Genomic DNA, 20,776 nt, shown 5'->3' on the forward strand with positions numbered 1-20,776 from the left:
ATGTCTCTTTTCCAGTGTTTCCTGGTATATAACAGCAAAGGTGGTTTAGCAAGTTAACTGGTCAGGCCGGAAATCTTGATGGTTGCCAAGTCAGGAGGCAGATGGTGAAGGAATGCATTCTGGTTATGAAAAATGGCAATGACAAGTAGGTTGCAGAGTAAAGATGCCTTTTAGAGGAAATTAAGGCTTGCAATAAACACATGCTAATCCTCTAATTTTGATGAAAGAAGACTAAAGCTATTGTTTTGGTTTGCATTTCAAAGAGCAAGAGCATAGGCTCTTGTGCTGGGAGGTCGCCAGCTTCCTAGAAAGGAATTCATGGAGTCTGAATGAGGAATTAATACAAATTATATTTTCAAATAAGATACTTGAAAGTTATTGATGAGAGGGAAAAGATTGACTAAAGAGGGCTTGAAATTGGGGAAATAATTGAGGCTCAGTGACAAGGGAGAAGATTACAACTTCAAAAATGAATAAATAAATAACTTGCATGTTTATTTTACAACACCAGGGGGCGATGATGTCTACGTTTTTATCCTGCATCCTATATCGCTGACAAAGATTCGGTCTCTGCAATTTTACTTTATTGTTTCTCAGATGACCAACGGGTTGGCTTAATTTGTTCGGTTTAAACTTATTGCAAGTCCTTCTGTAATTTCCTAATGTTTTCATAAGGTGTGTTGTGACCAGACTCTCCTCATAACCCCAGTTAATAAAAGTTAACAGGAAAAAAAAATAGAAGGATTGGAAGATAAAGTTGGGGAAATTTCTCTGAAAGTAAAACAAAAAGAGATGAAAAGTAGGAAAAAATAAGAAAAGAAAAAACTGAGGATAACAATTCAGATGGTGCAATAATTAGTCAATGGTCTCGTTCGAGAGAGTTCAGAGAAAACTGAGGGGCAGAAATTATTTTAAAAAATAGTCTAAGAACATTTCCTATAATTGAAGAATATGAATTTCCAAGCTGAAAGAGTTCACCCAATACTGAATATAATAAATAAAAATCCTATTTGGGCACATTATGAAATTTTAGAAAACGAGGGAAAAGGAGAATATTTTCCAGGAGAGAAGGGGGAATGTGTGACATACAATCGATAAAGAATTATAATGATGTGACTGGGCACAGTGGCTCATGCCTGTAATCCCAGCACTTTAGGAGGCCGAGGCAAGAGGATTGCTTGAGCCCAGGAGTACAAGACTAGCCTGGGCAACCTGGCGAAATCCCATTTCTAACAAAAAAAGAAAAGCAAAAATTAGCCAGGCATGGTGGCATGAGCCACTCGGGAAGCTGAAGTGGGGTGATTGCTTGCGTTCAGGTGGTTGAGGCTGCAGTGACCCAACATTGCACCACTACCCTCCAGCCTGGGTAACAGAGCAAGACCTTGTCTCAAAAAACAAACAAACAAAAAAACACACAAAAGAACTATAATGACAAAGAACCTCCTGACAATGAAACTAAAATTCATAAAGATTTGCCTTCAAAATTCTAAGGGGAATCATTCTATATATAGCAAAGCTATTCTCAAGAATGAGAGAGGTCTAAAGACATTCTCAGTCATGCAGGTCTCAACACCTCTACTCCCCATCTTTTCTCAGGAAGCCACAAGAGGGGCTTTTTTTTTTTTTTTTTTTTTTTTTAAAATAAGGGCACAGACAAAGAAATAGGAAGATATGGGACATAAGAACAGATGACCTAACTCAAGAATGAGGTGCTGGGAATCTCCAGGATGATTAGGAAGGAGATCCCAGGATTACAGGTGTGCTGTACCCATAGGAAGTAGTCAGCCAGATTGAGGCAGGGAAATGGGTTCTGAGAGGAATGTATCCCAGAAAAACATGGTGCTGCTAGACTGCCTGATGGGTTTGAATGCTAAGAGAAGACAGAACCCCCTGCTAGAGTTTGAGGGTAAGTTAGCAATGCATAATAGAAGACAGAGTGAGATTGGAGATTTTTAGCTATTAGCTCTAGGTGGAAAGAAAAGTTACACACAAAGAAAATATATTTTTATTACACTGTATGACTCATCTGAGAATGTTATTTACAAAGTCACATCAATGTAAAAGCTTAATACTGATCTAAACCAGAATTATAGATAGATTATGAAAGGAACAAAAAAATATGTGGGGTAGGTTGGGGATGGGATAGGACATGGGTAAAAATAGAACTGGATCCTTGTGGTCCTCATATTTCATAATGGAAACTAAATAGTTAAATATTTAAACAAATAGCAATAAAAACATCTTATTGTAAAAGATGAAGGTGAATACTGAAAGAAACTGCTAAACGATTTATGTACATGTGTATCTTTCATTGAAAAAATAAAGTTTAGCGGGGCGCGGTGGCTCACGCTTGTAATCCCAGCACTTTGGGAGGCCGAGGCGGGCGGATCACGAGGTCAGGAGATGGAGACCACGGTGAAACCCCGTCTCTACTAAAAATACAAAAAAATTAGCCGGGCGTGGTGGCGGGCGCCTGTAGTCCCAGCTACTCGGGAGGCTGAGGCAGGAGAATGGCGTGAACCCGGGAGGCGGAGCTTGCAGTGAGCCGAGATCGCGCCACTGCACTCCAGCCTGGGCGACAGAGCAAGACTCCATCTCAAAAAAAAAGAAAAAAAAAAGAAAAAAGAAAATTTAAAATGAAAAGGGGATAGAAACGCAGTACAGTCACAAAAATTAAAACAATAGATACTGAAACTATTATAGATTTGAAAGATACATCACCAGAACAGAAGGGAGTCCAGAAATAGATTCACCAGAGATCCCATTTATCAGAATATATTTTAAACTTCTAATCACAAAAAGTGAGCACACTTTTCTCTTCCTGCATTGTTCGCAATCATTTGGAAAAAATCTCAAATCTATAAATAAGACGATGGGATAAAGGTCAAATAAGTTTTGGTACATATATACAATGATGTTTTTCATGAAGCCAAAATAATGATATTGACTTACATTTATTGTTTTTTGTGGAGCAATGCCCATGTTATATTGTGCAGAAAAAAACCATTTCTGATCATCAAAGATGGTATGATGCTATCTATCTAATCATCTGTGCACACACACTCATACATACATGCATCTGTTATGTATGTATCTGTGTTTGGCATGTGCTTGTACATACTTGCATGCATAAAAAGATCTCTGGAAGAATTTCTGCCAAATTTTGGTAACTTTCACGTCCAGCCATTTGTCCTCTGTGTGACCAGAACTCCCTGCATATACTAAAATGTCTATCGAGGTCTCTGAGGGCAGAGACTGCCTAGTTCATCTTAATGTCACCAGTGCTTTACTTGGTACTTGTCATAAAGTGCTACCTCAATACATCTTGTTGAATAGTCTTCTCAAAGTCACACGGGTAATTTATAACTTGTCAGCCCCCACATAAGGAATAAAGGTGGGAAAAGCCCATTCTTTCCATGGGTCAGAGCAGTGCCTTTCAACAGAAATATAATATGGGCCACTAATGTGAGCCACATAGGTAATTTTAAATTTTCTAGTCACATAAAAAAAGAGGGGAAAAAAGGTGAAATTTATGGTAATTGTATATTTTATTCATCCCAACATATCCAAAATATTGCCATCACAAAATGTAATCAATAAAAATATCTTGAGATTTTTACATTATCTACTAAATATTTAGAATCTGAGGTGCATTTAAATTTACAGCACATATTAGCTCAAATCAGCCTTATGTCAACTTCCGTTCTCAAGAGCTACTAGTGGCTACTATGTTGGACAACACAGAATTAGAATATCAGGTGCATGAATTCTCTAGTCTCAATCTCAGTTGTCTCTATAATTCTAGTCTTATAAAAACATGAGCCCAGCTTCTCCATTGGAATGTGTCCTTACATTGTACTCAGAAACTTTGCAAAACTTCAGTTTTGCAGGATGTCAGTTTGGATGAAAGAAAGACCTTTGGGGAATCAAACAAATCGTTTTGATGTCAGAAGTCATAGAGCTACACTGGCCTGTGTCAGAAATGGTTAAAATTCTTTACATCATACATTTTATTTGATTCACCAGTGTGAGTTGACAAAAGTGAAATAACTAAGATTGTTTAGTGTAACAAAATACAGTATGACATTAAAAACGGTCATATTAGCTAAGCTTCCTGAGGACCTCTTCCCAAAACAAGTTTTCTTCCAATTGGTCTGTAAGAACCATTTATGATTTTTTTCTGTGAACAATTCTTAGGAAAAGTTGAAGCAGCACATTTTCCAACTTATTTTGAAAACGGACTCTCAGTTAATTTTGGTCCATTTCAAAATTGCATGAAAGAGATGCCCATATATTAGAAATGCTACTGTTTGAGAAAAAAAAAAGTAGAAAAATTGGCCTCTAGTTTTTTTGTCCAAAAACTCTTTTTTATATAGTTACTCTAAATCTACTCTACATGTGCCCTTAGGAAATTATTTCAATGAAAAGATTCTTTGAATTTAGTGCTGCCCCCATGCCTGTAATTTTTGGCAATTATACACTCATTTTAAAATGTAGGTCCTGGAATATTTTCATACTATATCCTGAAAGTGTAAAATACATAGGATCATAATTAGGTATAGTTTGCCATATACTTATTCAATAATTAAATATAAGTTTCCTATCCTAAGAAAATATCAGAACATTTTCATCATGTTGGTTTAGGATCCCACCTCGTATTTCCAACTAAGGATTTGATTTATTAAATATTTCTTATGCATGCACAATCTCTCTGTAATCAAGGCACAAAAGGATGTTAGAGGAAAGACAGAATTAAGAATTTGGTTGTTTTCAAACACACTTTGAGAGAAATTTACATATGCATGTGTACCATCATCATAAAATGAGCACTATGTCCACTTGGATTTACTCTAAATTTACAGATCAAGTAAATGATCTCACCTGCATATGAGACAGCAGGTGAAAGTAACTCAGTGAACCTCTAAACCCGTTTCCAATTTCTTTCACACTGTGTTCAATTAAATGCCCAATTAATTTAAATAACACACTGTAAATAAAGCAATGTACATGATTATCATCTAATTAGCACTGGCCAGCATTATAATGTGCTCATTAGCAAGTTGTATGGTATCCTGAGGCTCATAATGAGTAATCAGGGTTCTCGTGATTGGCGTAGCTATCCAAATGCAACTACTCAACCCAATAAATCGGAGTTAGGACAAAACGTGTTATATAAAAAAAAATACAGAGCCAGCTGGTGAATTGGCAATTTCCTCCTTCCTGTAATTCAGGTACAGCTCCTGCTGTCAAATACAAAATAAATGTGAGAACAGAAGAGCTGGAGATAGAAATGGAAATGTTCACTAAGGGTGACAGAGAACAAGTGCCTATGATTATTATAAAAGATTACCAAAAAAGATAAAACCTTTATGGTATTTGGTTTCTTTTTCATGTCTCAAGTATAGAATCAAAGTAAGAAATGAACAGGGTTTCAATAACATTTCTTGGAAGGTGAAAATTTAATCATTGAAATATACCTCCTGATAATGTTCATAAAGCATTTTGCCTTCATGGTTTTAGCATGTTACTGCAAAATAATTTGGCAGGCTGCAGGGAGAGATGCAGCTGTGTGTTGCATTCATTGTTATGTAGGTGATAAGTCACTATGGCAGGTGTTGTCTCTCTTGACACCCAATCCGACACCCTTTTCTTTTGCTGTCCTCTATTACAGAGGCTGGAAAGCAAAATATTTACCTTCCTAGACTCCCTTGCAGCTAGATGAAGGCCAGGTGACACTGTCTTGTCAATGAAATATAGGCACAAGGCCCTGTGCAGGCTGTCCCTTTCTGAATAAAGCCTGGGTAAAAGAAAACCTGAGTCTCTTCCCCCTTTCTTCTTTCCTGAATGCACAGCAGCCATGCTGTGATCACTTGGACAAAAGCCACACACCACAGATGGCAGAGCAGGAAGATACTCAGCCTGATTCCTGAACATCCTTTGTGCAGCTACTTCAGCCTGGGTTGCCTGCCTTCATCCATCTTGTTACAGGAGAAAAAGACACCTCTCACTTGTTTAAGCCACTGAAGTAGTTTTTTGTAATTGTGTTTGTTGTTGTTGTTGCTGTTAATTAAAAATTAATACAATCTTAGTTGATAGATCTTTATTAATACAAATCCTGAAATGTAAGTAAAAAGAAAATAATGCAATGTTGAAGTATTAATGCATGCTTAAATGATCTTCAAATATGATCATTATATCTAGAGATATTCCAAAAATATTCAGTGAAAGAAGGAATCAGCCTTTTTTACCTAGTATCACTGCCATGGAAAGACGATATCACTGGATGGGTATCCTGGCAGCCCTTTCTTTCCTGGAACATCGCACATGCCCTGCTTTAAATGAAGGAAGCTTTTACTTAGGCACTTAGTGTTTTTTGAATATGCTTTCTCATCCTTTCACGTGATAAAATTGATGTTAGACTGGGAACAATCTAGATCCCATTGACAGGATATGCCAGAGGTGGGGAAAAAAAAGGGGTTCAAGAGAGGATGAATTTGAAAAAGGATGGGTTAGAAGAAATGGGGAGTAAAGTTGCCAGTTAATTTATAGCTGGAAATAGTCACAAACCAATTCTTCAAGCCCACAGGCCAGAGGTATCCCTGGAGTCCACCCAGATCTGTTGCAAGTGAGCCCAGAATCAGTGGAGGCCTCCCCCAGGGAAGAGCCTATATTGAACTCACCCTTGCATCTCCGGCAGCTGAAGGCATTTAGTACATTCTGGTCTGGTGGGTGGGCAAGTTAAAAGACAAGCATTGACAGAAAGGGCCCTAGTTAAGCCGGAGAAGATTTTAGAAGCTTTTTGGATCTGGATTTCTAATTTTGTTCATCCTCAAAAACCTTGGCGTCATATAACTTGGTGTCAGAGTTGCGTTTCATTCAGGAAGCATGTTTCAACAGCCATAAAAAATTAAAAAGTAAATTTTATCTTTATGTCTTTGAGAGATCCGTAATTACTCCACAACAAACTTACTAAAATGCTGTGTCAAAACTCTAGTCACTTTCCTCACTCAGCTCCATCATGTAAGCTCTCCAACCTTACCTCCCACAAAGCTAAGTTTCCCTCTCCTTCCTTTCTTCTCATTCAGCCTATTATTATGTGATCTGCTTAGTATCTCTTCCAGCAAGAATTTCTTCTTTAGGATGTTGAGAAAGGGGAACTGGAGTTGGAATTTAATTATAGGATCTCTGTTGCAAGACAGCATTGCAGGAAGTCTATGGCTATTCTCATGTTAATAATCTTGCCCCATAACATCAGTTAAATTATCTCTCCATGTACTTTTTTATTGCTATAAAATTCAGATTCTAATTAGAATAAATGTTTTAAAGACTGGTCCAAAATTGTTTAACAAAGTAGCACATTTCAAAACGGAGTGCTTTGTAGAATTTATAGCCTTGTTCATTGCATGTAACTAAAATTAAAACAGTATCAAAACACATTAGCCAGGGTCTTCCTTATCACCTTCTTGCTCCACTTCACAAAAAAATTAACAATACATCTGAAAGTCTTCTATGAAGACAGTGCTTCACAAAGAGCAAACAAAATAGAGGAGGTGGTTGGAGAGCCAAAGCACAACATGTTGGACTGAATGAGAGCCTCAGAGTTGCAGAATATCACACCGTGAATGAACCTTCCATTTTAACCCCATACTAAGCTCCTCAGTTGAGAACTTGGTAAACTGAGGCCACCAACACTAAATGGCCTTCTGGAGTTTTAGTGGTTAGATCCAGGGCCAGACTAGAATGTAGTTCTGATGACTACAGTCCAGGATGCTGGTTGCTAAACTCCAAGAAGGCCTTTGTACATCGATCTGCCTTTGAATTTCCTGGCACCGGCCTACCTGCATTCTGACTTCCTCTGGGATCCACATGTGGACCTGTGGCGCAACCTGTTGCTTGGCCAGGGTGAGCAGGGCATCAGCATTCCAAAGCTAAGAGAATAAGATACACACACACACACACACACACACACCCCTCCAAAACTCAGACAGGAACATTTATTTTTCGTTTGTTAAGTCAATGCAGTTTTCATCTAGAAATATAGCAAGAGCTCTACCATTTTTTTATTTGAACAATTGTTAAAAAAAAAAGAGTAATGATTATGTAGAAATGTTTTTGATGCAGAATTACTGAGCCTGGAGGCAAGGGGCGGGGTGGGGCGGGGCGGGGCGGGTGGAAGATAGTGCCCATCTTCCATTAGCAGCAGGATGTATGAGCACAGATGACATACCGGTCCATGCTGTCCATCAGACAAAGCCTGAATCCTGGAAAAAGCCAACTCTTTGAACAGGAATTAGAGTGTGATCGGCTCAATTGACGCATAGAGGTAGGTGAGTGCGAGAGTAAAGAAGCTCTTCATTGTCTTCGGTAGTGCTGGGTTTCTTTTCCGGGCACACAGATGGCCTGCTCCCCCTGCAGCGCACCCAGATCCTCCCGGGGAAGCCGCTTCAGTTTCCACTTGGCCAGCGCCGGAAACGGGCTGCTGTGCTGCCAGCGCCTACGTTCCTCCCCGCGCTTCCCGCGTGCGCCAGGAGTCCCGCTCGGCGGGACGGCAGCTGCTGCCTTCACTCATTACCTGCCCCTGTCCTGGCAGCTCCTTCAGAATATATTGTTCTTTGGGGAAATGCCATGGTTTTGGAACTGAGGACAGATTCGCTTCAGAAATCACATGGCAAAACATTAGAAAAAAAGAAAAACTAAGAAATTAAAAAATTCAAAACAGAAGACAATCGGTTTTATGCTAGCCTTTATAACCTTAATCTTTGAAGCTTTTTCCCTGCTTTAGAGCAATTACTTCTATGCTGCCAAAAGAAATGAGAAGTGATTTCATCTGAGTCATTACTGTGCTCTCCCTCAAAGGATAGCAGACAGTAATTAGTACTCCACACCAGACCTGCCTCAAATAAAGGATAGCAGACAGTAATTAGTACTCCACCCCAGACCTGCCTCAAATTTGACATAAACTGCATTCGTCCTTTACAGAGCTGAAAATGAAGCACTTCTAAGTCTTAGAATCTTCTCGTGAATTTCTGTCATTTGGCAGAAATTTCTGGAGTCGTTGCTTCTTATAGGTCTTTTCTACTCTTAACTTAAAAAAAAATAGACTTAACAATTGACAAATGGCACCACATTACCTTCAGAGTGAAATCACCATCTGAAAGCAGTCGAAGTAAGGGGAGGGGAAAAGTTAGACGCCCATTTTATTTTCCTGGCAATATTGAGATCTAGGAATTCATCCTAGTAGCTGTTTGCCACTTCCAAAGTGGCTAGGACAGCCCATCAATGAGGGCAAAATCCTCAGGGGCAACTGGACGCGAGTGGTCCTTTTTGGAAGAGTTTATAAATAGCCACAGAAGTACAGGTGTTGGGCATTCATATATGCTAGACCCAGAGAAGCAGGGAGGCTTCGTCAGAAAGCCATCCAGCCATCCAGAATGTGGTCATGGACTGCGTAAAGCTCCCGGTTAGTATTGTGGACCTTAGAGGGTTTCCAGAACATGGGGCTGGGAGGGTGAACCCAGACTCTCTGATTCCAGGCAACAGAGCTGAGAGTCCAGGGACACCAAGGCGGCTAAAGCTCACAGGACAGAATAAGAGAGAAGGGAGCTGCAGAGAGAGAATCCGGGTCTGCAGAGGGTCCCTTTGGAACATGCAGCAATATCTGTTAACTTCTTAGAGCCGTTAAGGCTGATTCATGTTGTCTCACAGGAATATGGCAAAAGTGACAATATACAAAATACTTGGGTTTTATTTTCAAGGAAAAGCACTGTGAGACTTGATTTGTGCTGTCCAATTCAGTAGCCGCTAGCCACACATGGCGATTTAAATGTAAATTAAAAGTAAATGAAGGTTAAACATGCATTTCCAGCAGGGCTTGATGGCTCACGCCTGTAATCCCAGCACTTTGGGAGGCTGAGGCGGGCGGATCACGGGGTCAGGAGATCGAGACCATCCTGGCTAACACGGAGAAACCCTGTCTCTACTAAAAATACAAAAAAATTAGCTAGGTGTGGTGGGGGGCGCCTGTAGTCCCAGCTACTCCGGAGGCTGAGGCAGGAGAATGGCATGAACCCAGGAGGCGAAGTTTGCAGTGAACGGAGATTGCGCCACTGCACTCCAGCCTGGGCAACAGAGCGAGACTCTGTCTCAAAAAAAAAAAAAAAAAATGCATTTCCTCAGTTGCATCAGCTACATTTCAAGAGCTCAGAAAACATCTGTGGCCAGTGGCTACTATATTGGACAGCACAGATAGAGAACATCTCCATCACTGTAAAAGTTCAATTGAAGAGTGTTGGAATATACAGTTTTAAAATACTTAAAAAAAAATCTCATTTTTAGAACCAAGTCTTTTGACTTTTTCTTACACCAAGATTTTTGTATGTATGTACCAATTTGATCTTGAATTTATTTAAAAATTTTGAAAAAATGTAAAGCATTTCGAGATTTGACTTTTAGCTTCAAGGACATCTTATAACAACTCTTTTAATCACCATCTGTTTTATAATGAAATATGTCTAAAGAAGGCACCAACTTAAGCTTCTTAGGCAGATGTCCAATCAATCGGTTGTCAAAGGAAAGGCACCAATATTCTTCCTGATAGCTAGTTTCAGCAATAATAAATTATTTTGTATTTTTTTCCAAATGTATGTTTGATTGGACAGTTTCTTGAGTCACTTGTCTAGATTTTCTCATCCTAAAAGCTCATGGTATTGACATTTTTCTCCTGAATATGTAGATATGTAGACATTTTGAATATATGGTTACAGTAACAGTATTTAATGAGCTCAATTCCACTTACTTCTGACAAATAAATTGGAAACAGAAGAGTCTTTTCCATCATTATTAAGGGCAGGCATTTTCTCCAAGGCTATGAAAAATGATTCCTCTTGCTGCCTAAGGAGTTTCAATTGCAAAAACAATTTACCACCATATGGATCCCTCCAGGAGACTTCAACTAGAATAAAGAGGGAAGTCTACTCACATGGGGACTCTGGGGTTTTATGGAAGATAGGGGCAGAGTTCTTGGGGATTAATTATAGAAAACAAGCCCACACCTCATCCCAATCCCCCTCTGAGGGTAATGTGTTGCCCAACAGACAGCACCATGGGGTGGCTGAAGATAGCTTTCTGCATGGAAACAGAGAAGGGATTTATGGTAGAGTCAATCATTGCTGCAGATTTCCCTGGCTATTAATGCCCGTTTCCTCAGGCCTTAGTGAAAGCAGGCTGAGATTGTACTAGGATGAAGGGGATGTACCAGAATCCTTCAAGACTAACATTATCTTATGTGAAATTTGGCAAAGGGCGTTTAGACAGGAATGAGATCTCTGACGTGTGGAAGATGTAATGACACAAATGCATCATGAAATGTGAAGGCATCTAAAGGTACAGCATGGTGGGGCATAGGGTGGGACTGAACCAATGAGCAAGGGTCATCACCTGAAGAATCATTCTTCTCTACTTCTTTCGTCCCAAATGTGCCAGCAACATGAGACTAATTTCATTCTTAAGCCATTCTTTCTTAATCCCTCAGCTTTTGCTTTGGAATCATTGAACTACTAATATCAAGTTCAGTTCAGTTACCTTTTAGAAAGTTCAGTTGCCTTTTAGAAAGAAAGCTATTAAGTGCATTTTATAAAAGCAATGACACATACTCTATACATATACTTGGAAAGGGGTAATTAATACTTTGATTTTTTGAGGCTTGTTATCCTCAGCTACTATCTTGTTAAACAACACTCACTTCAACTGTATTGTTTTCATTAATATTCATAGATTATTTAATATGTCATCTAAAATAATTAATGTATTGATATTCTGAGAAGAGTTACATAAAACATTGTGGGGGATTACTAAGATATCTAGCAAAATCTGCCTCAAAATCCTTGTACTTGATTGAAATGACACAGTTATCAACTTAAAGTCCAGCATTCCTAGATTCAATGAGGAAAAAACACCCTTACTGAGAAGTTGTAAATATAATATTAATAGTCCATCAACAATAATTTTCTAAAACAAAGCTATAGATTTTCATCACAGTTCAGTATACATAGAGACTAATCCAGCTAACAGATGCAAGCATTTAATAGTTGGCCTGCGTCGGAGCATGACTTTGAGGAAGGCACCTGATTTCTCTGGTTTTGAAAGGCTGGCTCCTAAAAATAAAGTATGGAGATGTCATAGTGAAGAGATAAGTCGTTGGGGGTTGAATAATGTTCTATTAGAGTAAGTTCAGCAGAATTTATTGAAATATTGGTGAGCACTACTGTAAAACAGACCAGAAGTGAAGCAGAGGTTCAAGTCCATACAGCAGCCTGGCCTGTTCTGTTGCCCCTGGACCCATGTGTATATATATCTGGAGCCATTGTTGGCCCCACCTAGACCCTGCATGTATGTGTTGGGTATAAGTCAAAGAGGATGCAGTATTTCAATGTCATTTCTGAAAAGGTAGCTGATTTACATGGCAGTCATCATAGAAACTAAACGAAAGCATTCATTCTTACTGATTTTTACCTCTTGTAAATGAAGAAACAAAAGACAGTGTAGGCCAACTATTAATACAACGGCTCAAGCCTGCAATCCCAGCACTGTGGAAGGCTGAGATGGGTGGATCATTTGAGGCCAGGAGTTCAAGATCAGCCTGGGCAAATATAGTAAGACGTTGGCTCTAAAAAAAAAATTCAAAAATTAGCCAGGCATGGTGGTGCACACCTGTAGTCTTAGCTAATGGGAGGCTGAGGAGGGAGGATCACTTGAGCCAGGAGTTTGAGGCTGCATTGAGCCATTATCCACCACTGCACTCCAGCCTGGGCAACAGAGCAAGTCCCTGGCTCTAAAAAGGAAACATACAAACGAAAAGCATGTGCGTGTGTGCACACTCAAACACACAGTGTAATGGAGATATGTGTCAGAAGCCTTGGATTCTAATTCCTGCTCCGAAGGTGGCGTGACTCCAGGCAAGTTCTTTTACCTAAATAGGCTTCCATTTCCTCATCTGAAAACTGAGACTGGATATGGCTGTGGTCCCCACTAAAATGTCAACAGGAATCAGATGCAGCCTGGCCTTCAGAAGATAAAGGAATCATAGTGGGGCTCCTGCTGGGATGCTGAAGACTGTGAGAAAATGGAGAGTCCTTGCCTCCTACTGGGGACTGTTAGTACGCAGCTCTGTCAGTTGTCTCCAGCTGGGAATGCAGGCTCTGTGTTGTCATACTATCAGATTTTTCAAAAAATACAGAACTTCCAATTTTTATGTCAAATATTCTTGTTTTTAAATATTGGTAACTGAAGGATTAAAAAAAATTAAAAAAAAAAAAAAAGACCAGTGCAAACGCCAAACTAAACATCTGTATGAGGAATGGGGCCTGTGCCACTGTTCTGTGATGTTGGATTAGAAGCCTCTGGTCTGTGCCTACTCTGTGGCTCTATTGGTGGATGGAGAAGGGTGATCTGTGACACAGAGCACTAACTCTAGGCACCACTCTACTGAATCTTCTTTCCGCTTTGTTTCATTAATATATGAACACAGTAGGGAATGAAAGCAACCACAGTTAGGGGAATGGATGCACTTTTACAAAAAGACAGCACATAAAATAAATGCTCTTCGTGAGTCGGGATCTGGAGGAAATGGTACAGCTGCAGTGTGGTCAATGAGGTCAAGGCACAGAGCAACCGGAAGCTCAGTGTGTAGCTATTTCCCCCTTGGCAGCTCAGGAGGAACATCTCCGAGTTGATTGCAAAGCCCAGGCCAAAGAGGACCCCAAGTTTTCTCACGAGTCCAGCAAAAGGCGTGGTGTCAATGTGGATCCAGTCGGGGTTGGCACACCACTTTTTGGCTATGGGCACGGACCACAGCAGGTCGATGTTGAGCAGTCTAAGAAGCAGGTAAAAGCCAAGTGCAAACAGGAAGAGGAAGAGGTTGGTCTTCAGGTATGTGCCCCGACTGGGCGTTTGGATGCCTGGAGTGTGTTCAAAGGCCTCTGCCACCAGCATGCCTGAGGATTGGAAAGAGACACTGACAATGACTGTGTGCCCTTGAGCCCCTTGAGGATCATTCCTCTCTGCATTAAAGGATTTGCCACAGTTTTCAATGACAAAGGGCATTAGACACAGAGGTTCTATCCATTTTCCAAAGCCTTTTTTAGGCAGTAACTAAAAATGCAGGTTTGCCCACGGTGTTTTCATTATTCGTACTAGTCCAGAAGGATCGTTCTGGAGTTGGTGGCACTGACTGACAACCCGCTTTTTAGACAGAGCACTGATCTAGGTACTTGCAATTAACATTTCAATTGCCATTGCCAATTAGCCTTTGAAAGGTAATGTGGTGCTGAACAATGGAAACTGAGTCATGGTGAACACTGCTTCAGGAATACAAAGCAGCTACTAAATGGAGTCCATAATCATGTAATAGTCACTTCACGTGTTTCAGAGAGAATGGCACAGTGTGCAGGGCTTAGAGTCATTAAGTTCCCTGACGCAAGACACAACCTTACTGTCTGAAGTGATGGTTTGGGAGTTAGACTTAGCTCTAATTTCACTTCAGAAAAGCCCACCTCATGAAGCAATTGTGCATTTACGCCACTGAGATTGTGCCACTTTGTACATGGAGGCTATGAGAGGTGTGTTGCACCACGTCAGCTCCCAGGGTAGCATTTAATATCAGTGGCTTCACAGAATTACTTCTGAAATTGGAAAGTTGATTACCAGGGAGAATCTGATACCCTTAAGCAAATGAAGCTAAAGCTTTCAAAGGACACAACTAAGGGTAAGTGATCATATTTACCACCAATTACTCCAAGAATAACTTGATGAGGAAAATGTGTTGCTATGAATACTCTGGAGATGCAGACACTGATTTGAATCAACCAAAAAACACTCCAAAGAAATGACCAGGTCAGTCTACGATGGAAGAATAGATATAAGCGTAAAAAGCAAAGAAACGGTATCACTCATAAAATTAGAGGGGGTGACATCAGATGATCCTTCTCAGAAGAATCTTCTAACTGTGACATAGCATCATGATTCTAGAATCTTTTTTTTTCAAAATGTTGTTTCCACATACTCCACAGGATTTGAGAAGTTTTAACAGAGATTTCTACATTTCTCAATGCATTAAATTTAACCAGTGCTATATGCTGAGATTTAATAAATGTTAAAAAGGAAGTCAATCTGACATCCATTAAATAAGAATAATTGTTTTAATGGAGTAGGGAAAATTCAAGTTTGGGGGAATTACTAATATCCAGAATGATCAAGAATGAACCATATGTATTTTCATGCCCTGCCCTATGTGCCTCGTCTCTCAGCCTTTCTTCGCTTGAGGAAAACTCAGTAGAAAAGCAGCTACCATCCAGATGAAAAGCACATGAGCATTCCATCTGGGGCAAATTTTCATTGGGTTTAATTTCGCAGATTTTCAAAAGTCTTTGTTTCTTTTTTTTTTTTTCCTTTTCTTTTGGGTTTTTTTTTTTTTTTTTTTTTTTTGAGACACAGAAAATAGAGAACAGGGGAATTGACCTACAGGTTATATACTTTGGATTAAAAACAGCAATGCACAAAAACCATAAAAAATATTAAAATCCAAGCAATGCATGTCATTGAAAAAAAAAAGTGTTAGCAGTATTGAGTTCCAGGAATCCTTGAATGGTATGTTCCTGATAATCAGACTAAAATTTGGTTATATAAATGCTAAGGAACACAGAGAAATGAGGCTTTGAAAGAAGTAAGTGGGATATCAATGTGGAGGAAGAATAAACAAGAATTTGGCAATGTAAAGGTAAGAAGCACACACTCAGTAAAATTTTATAGATGAAGAAAATACTGCAGTTATAAAAATTAAAAAGGAGTTATGAGAATTTTTTTCTTAGAAGAAACATATTTTTTCAGGTTTGGTCATTGGAGGCAGGAATACAGTATAGAGAAAAGGTGAAACTGACCTAGATTCCTACTTTGAAAATTGTCTGTAAATAGAAAATGCTAACTTTTTTACATTATAACACCTTTTTACTGCTGTTGTTTTGGGTTGGGCAATAAATACATAAAGGCATACAGGTCACAGTCTATTAGAATAAACTTTTAAGACACCCAAATTCCTTTAGTTGTTTTTATATTATCCAATACCACTCTAAAAAGTGGAATATGTGATAGATCTTGACTTTTTTTATTTTAGAAAACTTTTTAATAATGGCATATGTTACAGTATTTTTTTAAGTTTAACTTGCAAATCTAATTTAAAGTCATCTAATGTATGGCTAAATTGGTACTCAGGATTGTTTTAATGACAAAGTATTTCAGGAAAGAAAAGAAGGAAACAACCCAATTTCTAAGCAACTGTGAGTAACCTTTAAGTTCTAGATCTTTCTAAACATTAAGAAACCTACTAACATTAGATCTACTAACATTCAAATTTAAGTTTGCTTCTAGAATGTTTTTAATTAAAAAGTTTGTGTTCTCTTTAAAGCTGGAATATATGTTACTGAAATGAAAAGCATTGGCTGTTCAAAGAAGGAAGCATAGTTTTATGAATAAACTGGTGCAGTCAAGGAGAATGATGATTCTCAAAACTTCCAGTTAATTTTAAAGCAAGGGAATGTGCATGCAAAAATGTTTCCTTATGCTGTATAATTTTAGATGACTTATGAGTTATCAAAATAATTATTGCATTTTGGAAACCCAGAGGCACATTTAGCAAGTCATTAATCTGTTAAACATTTCCAACTTGAAAAGCGGAAATAGCTATGAGCTAATTAGGCTATTATCTTAAAGCAAAATATTAGTTTTCTATTCATTTTTTTATTTTGTCTATGAAAGAATAAAATGAGCACATTTTATTCATTGACTAAAACTGCACTAAAATTAATTTTTAGACAAGACTTTCTGTATTAAAAACTGTCGTATTCCAGTGCTACAGAAACTGCAGTGAAGCTGACCTGTGCAGAGTGATAGAGAACTTATCCATCCCACAGAGAGTGTGGCTCAGGGCAGCGGTTACCATGACATACCAGACACAGGACGAGCCCATTGCATGGCCAGATGGACTTCCTGCAACAACAAAGTGTCCATCCATTTGAAAAGTGGTTAACTATCAAGATCAGAAATGAATAATAGAATAGCATATTCACCATGAAAATTATGAGTAACTCAGAAAAAAACCACAAGACACAGGCTACATGTAATGTTTAGAAGTGGGTAGAAATAAGAAAAATTGAGTTAAATTGAGCCTGAGAAACACTGTCTCAAAAAATTTTTTTCCCAAATTTTCAGGTTCATTGAATTCCAGAAATCAATATATTTACTCAAGGCTAATTAAGAACTCAGGCAGTTGCACCCAAATCTGCCACAGCCCTACTCATTCTTCAATATTTAATTTTTAATTGACAAGAAAAAGTATTAGGTTAATGCAAAAGTAATTGCGGTTTTTGCCATTACTTTAAAGTAAAACCGCAATTACTTTTGCACCATCCTAATGCTTGTATTGGATCTTCAGTTGCCTTATTTTCCTTGGGCTGAGAAGTCAAACTCTAAAGGATATCATTGCTATGTGAGTGATTTGCTGATTGACTTACAAATGACTGCTGTGTACTAGCAGCTACCTCTACGCCTATCTTGTGGCCACTGCAGTGAGAATCTTTGTTTTAAAATGGAGGATGAGGAGAAGCTATAAAGATGGCATTAATCCTAGCAGAAAAAGCCTGCAGACAGTAGGCTTTCTATTTCCAGAATGCCTTTTCCATGCTACTGAATTTTTTATTAATTACTTTACTTAAATGTCCTCCTCGATTTTTCTCCTAATAGTTCATTCAAATTAAATACCAGTCTCTTATGTGTTAAACAAAGACAGACCTATTTCTTATGTGCAGGAATTTTCAGAGCCTTTTAAAAACTATGCCTAAATGAATTGGACATCTCCCTGAAAGATGCAGTCTTTCTTTCTTTTCTCTCTCTCTCTTTCCAGAAAATGTCTTATAAGGTGAAACACACACCGGAAAGGGCTGGAATTGACCATGATAACATTTCAGTGGTCTCAAATGTTACCCAGCCAACCATTCATCCATTTATCACACTTTGGTTTCACAAAGATAAACTATGCATCATCCCTCCCCTGATGGAACGCCCAGTCTAGACAATCAGATATATAAAGAATTAGTTATATTGTTTAGTGTAATAAGCGAATAGCAGATGTATGTATACTTCTATGGGAACAAAAAAAGACATATTCAGAACACTCATTAGGAATTTACACATTCTCTACTACCTTAACTCAGAGTTAGTTTCGAAGGATGTCAGTTGGCAAGAATGTTACGCTATGTAAAATGATGAGGTACAAGGTAACACATTCTTATAAATTAAAACATAATTTTTAAATATATGTCTCAAAAAACTTTTAAAAACAGTCTTGTAATCAACTATCACAATGAAGATTTTATACTCATACAGAATCTTACTTAGAATAAAAAAGAAGTGGCCCAAGAAGCCTACTTGTGTATAGAGAAAAAAATATTTTTTAAAGAGATTGTTCTAGGGTTAGAAATATTCTTTACTGGCTGTATTAACATTGAGAAGTCCTTACCTTTCTTACAGAAGACTTGTCTACTCCTCCCTCATTCATGAGATACTCAGAAGACCTAGAATAACTTTGAAAGTTGCTTAGCAGCAGATTAACAACATTTCTAAGATCTTAGTCTAGTTCCTTGAGAATTTGTTCTAGTTAACTGTTTCTTGTTTTAGTATCAAGCCATTATATTCTTCTGAAAAGTCAACACCAAATATTTAATAATTTGGGGAGTTTTTTCCCAATCTACCCTTTCATAAATAACAAAATGGAATTTGAGTATTTTTTTGCTTTGCTTCCTCATTAGTAATTTTGATTGTTATGAAGTTTTAGCATCCTCACTCATGACATTTTCTTTACTACCCTATATAATATCAGTTACTAGATGATAACCCTATGTAATGATTCTCTATTGGAAGATCTCCAGTAACTGGAGGATGCTGTAATAGCTTACCTGGACCTGTTTCGCATGTAGTAGGGAACTGTTCAAGGCATGGACTTGAGTGATTTGGGTAAATCTGAGTTTCTTGGACCCACCAATAAGGTCGATGACCAAATAATATCCTGTATTTAAAGAATTATAAACATGCATATATATTTAAATACACAGCTATTATTTAAGTGGAGATTAGCAATTCTTTCCTATAAAAAATGACTCAAGCGCAGGGTTAATTGTGAAAGTTCATGATTAAGAGACTTTGAAAAAACTTAGGTCCTGGTCTCTCACACATTATTAAAGGTGGTAGTCATTTGGGATTTTGGCACCCTGGTTTCCCATTAACATGGAGGCTTTTTTCCCTTGCAGGGAATGTCTTATGGGTGCTTTGGATACTTAAACTGGAAATATCAAAATTTGTCCCTAGAATTATCAATTTGTTCATTATCATGCTGCTCATTGAAGTAATTCTTAATCACAGAATATGTGTTACAGGGGTTTGGGAATTACTTATAAGTCATTAAAGTACACATTTCTGGCCTGGCGTGGTGGTGGGATTACACCTGTAATCCCAGCACTTTAGGAGGCCGAAGTCGGTGGATCAACTGAGGTCGGGAGTTAGAGACCAGCCTGACCAACATAGAGAAACCCTGTCTCTACTAAAAATACAAAATTAGCTGGGTGTGGTGGCGCATGCCTGTAATCCCAGCTACTCGGGAGGCTGAGGTGGGAGAATTGCTTGAACCTGGGAGGCAGAGGTTGCAGTGAGCCCAGATCGCACCATTGCACTCCAGTCTGGGCAACAAGGGCGAAACTCTGTCTCAAAAAAAAAAAATATATATATATATATGTATATATATATACATTTCTGTGCCTTTTAAAAGTTCTACTTATGAATCTGGTGTTTCAAGTTAACTGGTATGTTTGAAAGATTTTCCAAGTAAAACGATATACATCTGAAATGTGATCATTATGCCAAAGCCACAAATTTAAGGATAAATCTTAGGAAAAATGAAATAAAACAGAAATCTTACCATTTAAATATAAGATTGAACCAATCCCCAATGACTGCTACCCATATCATCTTGGTTCCAACTGTCTGATTAAGTTGAAACCAAAGTGGAAAATAAATGGAAAAGATATTCCGGGGGTCTCCAACATTGGACATAAAATTTAGGAAAGTGTAGTAAGCTCGGTAGTCCTTCTGCAAATGCTGAATTATGAGCACTCCATTCCTGTGAAGGAAATCCATCTTGAAAAAGAGGCAATTCTAAACATAGAGCAATTGGAGCTGAAGTGCTCTGATTCCCACCGTTTTTATACTGTGCCTTTGTGGCGTGTCGAGCCATTTCTGCAACATGTGATGCTGACCATCTGTGGAGAGGGCACACCAGCCCTCCTCTGCTGAAAAGCTCATCTATTTATGATTTTAATTGGTGGCAAAGAGTGAAGTACATGCTGATCTGTGGCAATTCAAGGGGGAAATTTGGATAGAAACAATGAATTTCTTATGCAACCTCCCTTTTGTGTGAACAGTTGGATCATGTTTGTTTGAAATTTTTTGTACAGTTCATTTCCTCCAAGGTCAGACATTAGCAATTTCTATGTTCGGTGAAAAGACTTTGCAAATAATTATTGCATGTCAAATAGCCCATAAAGCCCTGCATTTCAATTTAAGATAGGCTGTGGCTCTCTATTTTATTGGGTCTGTGAGGAAAATGGTTGAATAAATATCTAGGTATGAAAAATATATGATATGACAGATTATTTTCTGATCACTGATTTAAAATAAG

At 38.4% G+C, this 20,776-nt stretch overlaps 1 protein-coding gene across 2 annotated transcripts; it reads right to left on the reverse strand.

The window, feature by feature from the left end:
- Positions 1–11,556: 11,556 nt before the first annotated feature.
- G6PC2 (glucose-6-phosphatase catalytic subunit 2) lies at positions 11,557–20,276 on the reverse strand. Of its 2 annotated transcripts, XM_032755464.2 has the most exons (5): positions 20,018–20,276; positions 19,002–19,111; positions 16,926–17,037; positions 14,780–14,895; positions 11,557–13,991 (listed from the first exon to the last, which is right to left on the reverse strand). In XM_032755464.2, exons 1-5 carry the CDS (start codon positions 20,233–20,235, stop codon positions 13,480–13,482), a joined length of 1,068 nt encoding a protein of 355 aa, XP_032611355.1. In that variant the 5' UTR covers positions 20,236–20,276; the 3' UTR covers positions 11,557–13,479. The 2 variants fall into 2 exon arrangements, with proteins under 2 accessions (XP_032611355.1, XP_032611356.1); XM_032755465.1 differs by lacking the exon at positions 14,780–14,895.
- Positions 20,277–20,776: the final 500 nt, after the last annotated feature.

This window comes from Hylobates moloch, unplaced genomic scaffold (assembly GCF_009828535.3).
Source record: "Hylobates moloch isolate HMO894 unplaced genomic scaffold, HMol_V3 SCAFFOLD_1, whole genome shotgun sequence".
NCBI lineage: Eukaryota > Metazoa > Chordata > Mammalia > Primates > Hylobatidae > Hylobates > Hylobates moloch.

Excerpts from the sequence above, each read along its gene's own strand:
- G6PC2 (XM_032755464.2), bottom strand. The coding sequence starts at position 20,235 with ATGGATTTCCTTCACAGGAATGGAGTGCTCATAATTCAGCATTTGCAG. Across the intron at positions 19,112-20,017 it reads TTCAATCTTATATTTAAATG|GATATTATTTGGTCATCGAC; the intron begins GTAAGATTTCTG and ends CTTTAAATACAG. Across the intron at positions 13,992-14,779 it reads TATTCTTGGAGTAATTGGTG|GCATGCTGGTGGCAGAGGCC; the intron begins GTAAATATGATC and ends TCCAATCCTCAG.